Genomic DNA, 11,142 nt, shown 5'->3' with positions numbered 1-11,142 from the left:
TGTCTCAAAGCGACTTACTTTTTTTAAATAAAGATACTAAAATGTGTCAAAAAAATTAAAACAACATCTAAAAGTGCTCATGCTGCAAGTACATATGTAGAGGATTGTGATATTAATCTGAACCAATAATTCATTTCCCTCTTTTCCCAAGTGCCCAAGCCAGTTTACAGCATTATATAAGCAACATTATGTAAACCACTAACAGGCAAAGCAATCCTTAATGTGTGGGACAACTGATATGCTAGAGCAATGCTTCAGAAATAAAATACGTTGAAACATATTTGCGTGGGCTAGGGGAAGGAAGGAAGGAAGGAAGGAAGGAAGGAAGGAAGGAAGGAGGGAGGAGGAGGAGGCGGCAGGCAGAGGGGTGTGTTGATAAAAGAGCCCAAATACAGGGAACATGCAGAAAATATTTTGAAAGTACTGCTGAACATCAAGAAATGGGACCTAGATAACTGGTCTTTTAAATTGTGAGTTGGACCCTGACTTTAAGTGGCTCATGTTAGAAGTACCACAACTGTTTTCTTGGTTTTTTTAAGACCAGGAGAAAGATTGGGGGTGGCAGAATGATGGTAGAATTATCCATTACAATGCACACCAAGTTCCTCCAGACAACATGGTTGGAAAAATGTAATCTTAATTTAACAACCTGGTAAAAGTGCTCAGAAAACTTTTGATGTCTGACTGTTGCATTATTTAAGGAGGGACAATTTTCCTTTGAGAATAAGGAGTCATATTGCATTACAAAGTAGAATCGGTTACCTGTAGCAAACACTATTCTTAGCAACATGATCTCATTTGACAATGATACAATGTCATGCTAGTAAGTCACAAAGAACACTACAGGAGCAACATTATACAACTATCCTTGAAGGTCAGAAAATAATCTAAAACACTATCTTCATCAGGCTTTATTAAAGCAAGTATGCAGAGCCTGAAATTATATAACAAAAAAGTCTTGAAATAGGCTGTTGAAACATTTGTATTGTTTTACCTGTATATCTTTAAACAACTATATTTTAATCCAGAGATGAATTAAGGTGTTGTTCATTAAAGAAGCAAATAACATCTTAGCACCTTACATTATTTTAAATACATCCACTTTTGTAGAGCATCTCTTTAGTTTGACTCTGCATATTAATATTTGAATCAAAGTTAAAGCAGGAAATAGCTAAGGAATCTGAGAAATTGTGTTGTTGTGCCACCTGTCTGTCATTTGGAATGTGTGCTAGTTTACAGTCTTTCTAGGCAAGGGACAATCTTTAACAAAATTTATATACTGCTTGACTGTAAAAATAAAAATAGCTAATTTTATTTTTATCCTGTTGTCCCACCCCAAGAGCTCAGAGCTCCAACCTTTTATTATCATATTATTATCATAACAATCAATAAGGTAAACTAAGTTGTGATGTTACTATCCTAAAGTCACTCATTCTTTGTTGCCTTTTCAGTGCAGTTTGCGGCTGAATGAGAAGCTGAATGTATGCCCCTTAGTTCTAAATCTAACATTCTAGTTCAGGGGTCAGCAACCTTTTTCAGCTGTGGGCCAGTCCACCATCCCTCAGACCATGTGGTGGGCCAGACTATATTTTTTTGGGGGGGGAATGAATGAATTCCTATGCCCCACAAATAACCCAGAGATGCATTTTAAATAAAAGCACACATTCTACTCTGCTTCGGCCAGGGAGGGCAGGATATAAATATATTATTATTATTATTATTATTACTCATGTAAAAGCACGGACCCTCCGCAGGCCGGATTGAGAAGGCAATTGGGCCGCATCCGGCCCCCAGGCCTTAGGTTGACTATCGCTGTTCTAGTTGCTGCACCACACTGAGTTTCAGTTAAGGGCACACTTGACACCGATCTCATGTGTCTCTTCAAACCTGTGTTCATGTGTCCCCACAATACTTCTTTTCCAAATTATATTTGTTTTTTTAAAAATAAAATAAAAAACTTTATTGAGATTTTAATTAAAACATATCAAATCATAACAAAACAAATTAAAACAAATCAGCTCAAAATATAAAAGTTCATACAGATATCATAACTCCAAATTTGCATCTGAAAAGTAATTGATATCTAATACATAATTTGACTAAACCTTCCTGTCTAGTCTTTTCCTCTATAACAGGGATGGCCAACTCCAAAGAGACTGCGATCTACTCACAGAGTTAAAAACTGGCAGTGATCTACCCCCTTTTGGGGGGTTCAGGTCAAAGTTGTTGAGATTTTTTAGGAAGGAGGAAGGCCCATTTTTAGGGGTTCAGGTCAGAGCTGTTGAGATTTTCTGAGGTGGGAGGAAAGCCCTCTTTTTTGGGGGGGTGTGAAGGGCTAAAATGTTGAGCATTTTTTAGGGGAGCCAAAGTTGTTGAGCTTCTTTGGGGGGAGCCAGTGATCTACCAGTGATCTACCACAGACGTCCAGTGATCTACCGGTAGAGCACGATCTACCTGTTGGACGTGCCTGCTCTATAACATCCAAATAAAAAACATACACTTAATATTTCTCTTAAACATATGTAACAGATAATTTTTTTCTCTTTTTCCATGTACTTCCTCTTGCCTTGATCTTGGCCTCTTTAAGCTTTTGATAAATTACTGCTTCCCTCACCCAATGTTTCACCTGTGTTTCCTTTTGTTTTATAATCTTTACCTACAGTACTAGTCTCTAGAAATGAATCCAGGATTTTAATGTGTGACATTGTAGCTTCATATAATTTCCGAATTTCCCCCAATTTTGTTCAAAATTTTGTTTACTGCCGCCTCTAATTGAATTGGTTTAATTTTGCTAAATCTACATATCCAAATAATTTTTCCTGCCACTCATCAATTTTTGGTATATCTTGTCTTTTCCAATAGGTGGCTATTAATATTCTTGCGGCTGCAGTTGCATATAAGAATATTTTTTGATCCTGTTTTTTATATTTGATATATTTGATATGCACAAGTTCCACAAGCCCAGGATTGGGGGACTAAGTTCTGTGGCAGACCACATGTTTTGGTTTCTGTCTCTGGTATCTCAGCCCAAGGGAGCAGAAAACAGCATTCAAATTGCAAGTAAGCCCATCTTAATAATATGGATTGCTGGTATTAAAGGGTTTGGCAAATTGTCCTTCTTGAAGAGATATCTCCTAAATGTATAGGTATCTAAAGGGCAGAGCTCAAATGATATATTTTTTTTAACCTATGGCACTTGTTAACTCAATGCCATCACTATATGCAAATGTCTGGATCATTTAAGACTTTATAGAACTTTTATTCTCAGTATGATGGAACTCACTGGTGGAGAATACTTTTATTTTTAATTCTTATTTGTAAAGGGAATGAGTTAATATTATCCTTTCAGAGCTCATCTGTATCTTTGTCCTTCTGCCCTTCCAGGGCTGTGACACTTTACTGTTTAATTTTTTGATGGCTTTCTTTCTTGCTTTTATGCTTTGTTATGTTGCAAGACTCTTTTCTGTCCTGCCCCCCCCCCTGCAACGGACCCACCAGGGAAGAAGGGGCGAATGAAGATCTACACCAGGAAGGAGGGTGGGAGACCAGAAGCTCCTCTTATTCCTTAATAGCAATGGGCAATGGGGAGGGCTGCCAAGGAGGTGGCAGATCTGGCCTCCAAGAAGCACGTGGCAGCTGTTGAGGAGGCAGCAGTGGGCCATACATTTCTTGCAGGCGGGATGTGCTCAGCCCTGTGCCTTATGTTACTTGAGGCAATCATTCACCTTGCCTCATGAGTGGGCCAACCCTGAGACTAAGGCTCCAGTCCTAGCCCCACATTAATTCAGTATGTCTTACTTTTGAGTAGATGTTGGTTAGGGTTGTGCTGCGACACAGACCCATAGCTGCCAAGTTTCCCCTTTTCTCAGGAGGAAGCCTATTCAGCATAAGGGAATTTCCCTTTAAAAAAGGGAGAACTTGGCAGCTATGCATCTGGAAATGGTGATTGTCATAGTAACTGTTTGTGGGCAATATCTTAAGGCAGTGGGCAGCTTAAATCTGATTTTTGCAACCCGATCCCGAATATGTTTACTTAGAAGTAATCTCCATTGATTTGATGAGGTTCATCTCCAGGTAAAGCACGTTTCGGAATGCAGCCCGAAATTGGGAAATTATTTCCCAGTGTGATTCTGGAAGAGCCTAGCCGCCCACAGCCGGTGCAAGATATAATTCTAATTGCCTTTTTTCTCCTTTAAAGCCCACATCCCCGCGTGTCTAAACCCGGTTTTTTTTTGGGGGGGGGGGGTACACATGCGCTTCGCATCCCGCTTGGCGCGGCTGCAGCGTGAATGGCGCCGCGTGGTGGGGGTGCCCTGAAGCCGGGGCCTTTTGCCCGTACCAAAGATGGTTCCGGCGGCGACACGAGCGGCATCACGTGGGGCCAGAGGCGGGAAGGGCCCTGTGGGCCCGGGCGCCTCTCTTCGCTCTGTGCAAGCCGCGATGGAGAAGTTTGCCAGCCCCGGCAAAGGCAACGGCCTGCGGTCCTCGAAGGCGGTGAAGCCGGGAGAGCTGCTGTACCGTGCGGAGCCCTTCGCTTACACCGTCAGCAAGAAGCGCCTGGGAGGCGTGTGCGAGCGCTGCCTGCGCAGGTATTGGCTGGGCTTCCCTCGCTCCGCGTCCCTCGCCGGCTCCGCCACCCGCCCGCCCGCTCGCTCTACCTTCTTTGGCTGGGCGGCGCTGCTGTGCTGCTAACATTTGCGCAGCGCAGGGCATGGCAGAGCATGGTATTGATGCGGCGCAGCTCCCTTCCAGCACCGCCTTTCCTTGCTGCGGCTGTGGAGTCTCTTGCCCGTCAATACAGCAGGCAATGGCGAATCGGCTGGAAGTGGGTGGGGCGGGAAGTGGTCCTGGCAACGCTGTGAAGTGTAGCTGCTGTCTCTGGGTGGACTTAAATCCGGCGCTCTATTACTACTAATACTACTTTTATTATTTGAATTTATATACCGCCCTATACCCAGAGGTCTCAGGGCATTTCACAGAATAAAATATAAAAGCCAATGCTTCTTAAATTAATTTTTTAATGAAACATGTGCAAGACTGCTGATGTTTTAAGAACTGCGCAGAAGTCTTATTGCTTTGGATACCCTCATAAGTTACTACTGTAGTGAACTAATAAATTCACTGGCAATTTCTTTTGAGCAATATTTTTTAATGGTACAATGTGCTAGGAAGGCAATATTGTAATGTACTGTATATAGCCTTTGGCTGTTAAAATACCAGCTTGGAATGTAAGGAAATAATTTAAAAATGGGAAATCTTTCAATATTCTCAAATATTTTATGATGATTTCAGAAAAATGGGAGAGAATATTTATTCACTATATATACTGTTCCTTAGTATAGGTCATAAACAGAAGTGGTCCTGGCAACGCTGTGAAGTGTAGTGGCTGTCTCTGGGTGGACCCAGTGCTCTATTCCTATTACTACTACTATTTGAATTTATATACCGTCCTATACCCAGAGGTCTCAGGGCAGTTCACAGAATAAAATCATAATATAAAACCACAAAATACATAAAATAAAAACAACCACCCAATAACCCCCCTCAAAAAACCCCCAAAGGTCATAAGATGTCAATCAAATCTACCAAAGGACTTTTTAACCAGGAACAGTCTATGCTGCGTGCACAGACTGAGACAGCCTCCTGGTATTGGAAACTTGCCACAGCCACTGAGGCAGTAGATAGCCGTCCTCCTTGTGGGGTGGGTTTGCATTTTGGCCAGATAGGCACAGACTTAGGACCAATCTGTGTGTCCTGCAAGTTGGACTCCAGCTCTCACCAGCCCCAGAACAGCCAGTGGTAAGGGATTATGGGAATTGTAGCCCAAGGATATGAAAGGCCAAAGGGTAGCCACCCTTGTTTTTATGATGTGATGATGAAACAAGGGGACTATCCAAGGGCGTACCCACCATTCGGCAAGTTAGGGCAGCTGCCCTACTCTAGAAGCAGGGCTGGTGGGCAGAGGCGGAGCACAGCCCGGCGGAGCGCGAGTTCGCCATTCCCGCCGCACCGCGCCGCACCCTCCCTCCAGCTCCCCGGCGCGCCCTCAGGCAAGGCCAAGCGCGGCGGGGAACCAGGGAGCGCGGCGCGGCGGGCAGGAACGCTGAACTCGCGCTCCGCTGGGCTGGGCTCCGCCTCCGCCCACCAGCCCTGCTTCTAGGGAGGGGCACAGCCCGGCGGAGCGCGAGTTCGCTGTTCCCGCCCACTTTGTGGCCCCTCCCCTTCCGTGCCTTGGCCCCTCCCCTTGCCCCCCCTAGTTTTGATCCTGGGTACGCCCATGGGACTATCCTCACAATGTTATTCAGCACTTGATGGTTTGTGGCGAGATGCTGGAACTAACTCAAGTGATAAAGAGTGTGAGGTGATATGAAAGTGCTCTTGTGTGGTGTTAGATTTGTGATGGCACATTTATATACGCAAGCTATGACTTGAAACATGCAAGTGTTTCATCCTATGATTTTGGAAGAAGTGATTTTCATTGACCAGTGAAGTAGTAGCGGGTCCAAAGTTTGCCCTCGGCTTCCCTCTCCATTGCTTTTGAATCATATTGCATAGCAAGCCTGCAAGTAGGGACTGTCTGTGATCCCTTCATAGCTGTACAGTGCTTAGAAGAAGTTAAAGGTAAAGGGTCCCCCGACCGTTAAGTCCAGTCGCGTTCGACTCTGGGGTTGCAGCATTCATCTCGCTTTATTGGCCGAGGAAGCCGGCGTATAGCTTCTGGGTCATGTGGCCAGCATGACTAAGCCGCTTCTGGCAAACCAGAGTAGCGCACGGAACCGCCGTTTACCTTTCTGCTGGAGCGGTACCTATTTATCTACTTGCACTTTGACATGCTTTCAAACTGCTAGGTTGGCAGGAGCAGGGACCGAGTAACAGGAGCTCACCCCATCGTGGGGATTTGAACTGCCAATGTTCTGATCGGCAAGCTCTAGGCTCTGTAGTTTAGACCACAGCGCCACCCACGTCCCACACTTAATAGATGTTAAATAATAATGTCTTTCACACCTGTTGGGAATGGTGGAATGAAAGGGCAGTGCAGATTCTGAGGGGAAAAGCTCTCCCTCACATATGCAAGTTGTGGAGGTAAATGCCACAAGATTGTTCAACTGGAAATTTCAATTGGAGTACCAACAAAAGTTTATCTCAGCTTTGGCACTGACTGGTCTTTGATTCCCCGCCCCCTGCCCTCATTTCTCCACATTGGCATTCTTCTCTTCTTTTCCTGTTGTTATTTCCCTGCTGTTTACTGTGTCTTTCTTGCTGTTATAAGCTAAATGGTCTCAAATTGTTAGGTCAGACTCAAATTTATTTACCTTTTCCACAGTTGTTCCAAGTGATGGACCATTAGAATTTAAGAAGGTGCCAGATATTGAGTTAGACTGATGTATCCATAAGTTTTATTATTTTGGCTATAAGATTGTTCACTAGAATTTTGTAGACTTGGAATAGCATCATTAGACATAAACTTTTGTGGCTTTGTATTTTTGTTTCTTATAACAAATATCCAATAGGTGGCAGTACATGAACACAAAAGGTCTATTTGTTGATACATTAAAAAAGAGTAAAATGTTTCTAGAGCCACTCTTAACTATTGAGTGATGATAGGCTTTCTTTAAAAAAATATATGTTTACATATGTGATATGTAAGACAATGTAACAATGTTGCTATTTGGATAGGAAATGTTTTCAGAATAAAGGTGAGTTTCACAGCCTAAAAGAAATAAACTGAGCTGGCCATTTTCTCATGTAAAATAAAAAAGTGGAATCTCTATACTCGATAAATATTAATATGTGCCAAAGGAATATCCTCAACACATAAGAGGGTGGGGGACAAGAGGAAATGGCAGTAACATAGCAAATTAGCACACACTCAGTGCTTCACTTATTTTTCTTTAAGGGTAAATTATTATTTTCTCAAATTCATAATGAAAACAAGTGCTGTGAGGGAAAAATAGATATTAAAATATGGATAATAGCTAATGTAATATGCAGTTGCAAATTAGTTTCCATTTATTGTTCTGAAGGTAAAAGGGGGGTATTTTATGTAAGATCATTGGAAGTTTTGCATTATATTACATTATTGTAACTGTACATATATAAAAATGATATTAGTTTTTGTGGCCTAGAAAAAATTATTCTACTTATTTTGAATATTTATAATGTTTAACATATTATCTTACACATCTTGCATGGAAAACCTGTCTCAACTTTAAGGAAGTTTGCTTAAAGGACAAAATAATTATGGGAGTTCCACACTCGTTTCCATCTTCAGATCTTTTCAGGGGATTTTCAAAATCACTTGTGGTATGATATGAGTTTGTAGTATTTAAATAAAAATGTTAACAATTGCACTGTAGGTTCATATAAAGTAGCATCCTGGCTAATGTTTGAAATGTTTCTGAGAATTGTTTCAGATTTTGGAGGAAACAGGAAGCTAAAATGCCTTCTACTTCCTGTCTCCTTGCTGCTGCCTTAATGTGAAGTAGACCTTTTGCATCTCCCCTCTACCTCATCCCCCAGACCTGTATGAACTCTCAATGCAGTCAGCTTTCCCAGTGAATTAGAAATGCATGTTCTTTTACAGACATGGCTGAAAAGCATAGGGAAATAAATTAAAAAATTGTCCAGTAGCACCTTAGAAAGCAACTAAGTTTATCCTGGGTATATCCAGAACAAATTTAGTTGGTCTCTAAGGTGTTAATGGACAATTATTATTTTTATTTATTTATTTTGACTGCCTCAGACCAACACGGCTACCTATCTGAATCTAGATGGATAGGGAAAGTAAGACATGAGGCCATTTGTGTGCTAACTTAATCTAGTCCAGGCTTCCCCAAACTAAGGCCCATGGTCCGGATGCGGCCCGCGAGGCTCATTTATGCGGCACCCCGGCGACCCCTGCTGTCCGCTGCCGCCACCTGCTCTTACCGGCGTGGCGTGGCGCAGCTGCCCACGTCCAGGTTGCTGCAGCGTCGGAAATAGCTTATGCGCAAGCGTCATTTCTGGCACACTTCTGGGCCAGAGGAGGCCCATGCGCATGCGCACAAGCTATTTCCGGTGTTCCGACGACCTGGAAGTGCGCCGGAAATCGCGTGTACACACGCGTATGGGCACTCCCCCGCGCTCCGGCCTGCAGCGTGATCGGCGCTGGTGGTACCGGCCCTCGGCAAGGTAAGTTTGGGGACCCTTGATCTAGTCTGATTGTAGAAGAGACCAAGGATTGTGTTAGGAATAAAGGGTAGTTTTCAGGTGCAGATTATATTAGGTATAGATTTCTTGGACACATGCAATGTAAGGTATATCAAGGAATCAAATGCAATAAATTTAAATAACAAACATTCTGAGTTGGGCTATAAGGAATAATTGGTGGATCAATTAAAGCACTATTTGCTTAGTTGGAAACTTAAGCACATATATTTTAGTTTTGTGGCATGTTGTAATAGTAAGGAGCAAAGTTTTTGTAATGTCCGGAGTCTAACATTACCTGATTTCATATTTGCTTCTGTTGTGAATTTTCATTTATCTTCACAGTTGGGGAGTCTTTTCCTAATAGTTTTGATGTATTTATTTTTATCCTTAAATATATTTTCCATGGCTTAAACACCTCCTGCTTCAGTAATGTTCCTTTAGCAATTTCAATGCTAACAATGGCCTTTTCAAAACATGTGTTCCTATTTATAATCTCTCTTCCTCTTATCGTTCTGACCCATGCCTCTCCTGCTGTCAATTAATTTTGTTCTTGTTTGTATCACACACCCAGTTGTATCATGTCCTTGCTTTCAAAGTCCTACATTATTCAGAGTCTCTTTACATCTTGGATAGGATATCTTTATGCTTTGTTTTGATTTATAACCTGCCTGGAGTATAAATATTCTTCGCAACAGTTTTCTGAAAATTGGTGTATATTACAATTTGTGATTCGGGATATGCCTGAATGAAGAAGATTTGCTTATAGACCCAAGTATTACAGCTTGTTGGTAGTTTTGATTCCACAGCTAATAAGGATAGGTTTGAGTCACTTTTGTAGTTATAAATACACATAAACAGCCAGAGCATGTTATATCTCAGACTGATAGATAGCCGAAAGCTCGCTGTAATAGCTCCATTCTATATTACAGAACAAGGCTATCTCCAGCTTCCAAGATTGGTTCTTTTATATGTTGTGAGCCTTGGATCAATACAGCCAGTTATAGTAAAGTGTAATTTCCTCCCTACGCATAGCATGATGGAATATTTTTTTCCATTAAAGTCAACAAGTAGTGGTTTCTCTTTACTCCTTAATCTCTACTATATGTATAATCAGTTCTGGCAGAGCTATACTTCAGTTTATATAGAGTATAAAATCTTCTACCATAAGTAGGCTAAGCTTTTAACAGTCCTTTAAGAGAAGTTATAAGGATATGGGAAATCGGTTCATGATTGAAAGTCAGCAGGGGATATGATGGTATCGCATAAGATGTGGTTTGCTCCCATTTCCTACTGTAAGCAGAAGTGGCTGTTACTCTAATGCAGGTAAGGGGAATCACTGGATGCAACTCCTTTGCTAGGAAGTTCCAATAAATTTGGTGGGACTTTTGAATAATTGTTTCCAGAATCAGTCTTGTGTCTCCTTGCAGTGGTGGCGCTGTGGGTTAAACCACTGAGCCTAGGGCTTGCTGAACAGAAGGTAGGCAGTTTGAATCCCCACAACGGGGTGAGCTCCCGTTGCTCGGTCCCAGCTCCTGCCAACCTAGCAGTTCGAAAGCACGTCAAAGTGCAAGTAGATAAATAGGTACCACTCCAAGCGGGAAGGTAAACGGTGTTTCCATGCGCTGCTCTGGTTCGCCAGATGTGGGTTTGTCATGCTGGCCACATGGCCTGGAAGCTGGCCAACAATGCGAGATGAGCGCCACAACTGCTAATGGTCAGGGGTCCCTTTACCTTTTACTCCTTGCAGTACTCAGACCTTTCTGACCTAGGTTTGTTATGGAGCTGTTCCCTTGATTGGAAGTGGGGGTGGCTGACAGTTGCCTTGCCTTGGGTAAGTGGATCCCTTTTGCAGTGGCTAAAGCCTCATCCTTTGCATGGTTTTGTAGTCTAGGCCATCTGTGTCCACATTGGTCTGTAACTGGTATTCCCTCCACAAGACTTGTGTCAAGTTCA

The 11,142-nt window shown here is 42.5% G+C and overlaps 1 protein-coding gene across 13 annotated transcripts in view; it reads left to right on the top strand.

The window, feature by feature from the left end:
• The first annotated feature begins 4,274 nt into the window (after positions 1-4,274).
• Positions 4,275-11,142, top strand: part of SMYD3 (SET and MYND domain containing 3) — a 345,088-nt gene continuing 338,220 nt past the window's right edge. For 10 of the 13 annotated variants that reach the window (XM_088666497.1, XM_088666496.1, XM_035108334.3 and 7 more), the window contains exon 1: positions 4,378-4,589. In XM_088666497.1, coding sequence (XP_088522623.1) covers positions 4,441-4,589 — 149 coding nt within the window. In that variant the 5' untranslated portion in view covers positions 4,378-4,440. Of the gene's footprint in view, positions 4,590-11,142 lie in introns of all 13 variants that reach the window. The other 3 variants (XM_088666492.1, XM_035108332.3, XM_035108337.3) reach the window with 2 other exon arrangements.

Source organism: Zootoca vivipara, chromosome 3 (assembly GCF_965207765.1).
Source record: "Zootoca vivipara chromosome 3, rZooViv2.hap1.1, whole genome shotgun sequence".
In the NCBI taxonomy this organism is placed as follows: Eukaryota; Metazoa; Chordata; class Lepidosauria; order Squamata; family Lacertidae; genus Zootoca; species Zootoca vivipara.
Note: the sequence above shows the minus strand (reverse complement) of the source record. Positions and strands in the feature narration are given on the sequence as shown.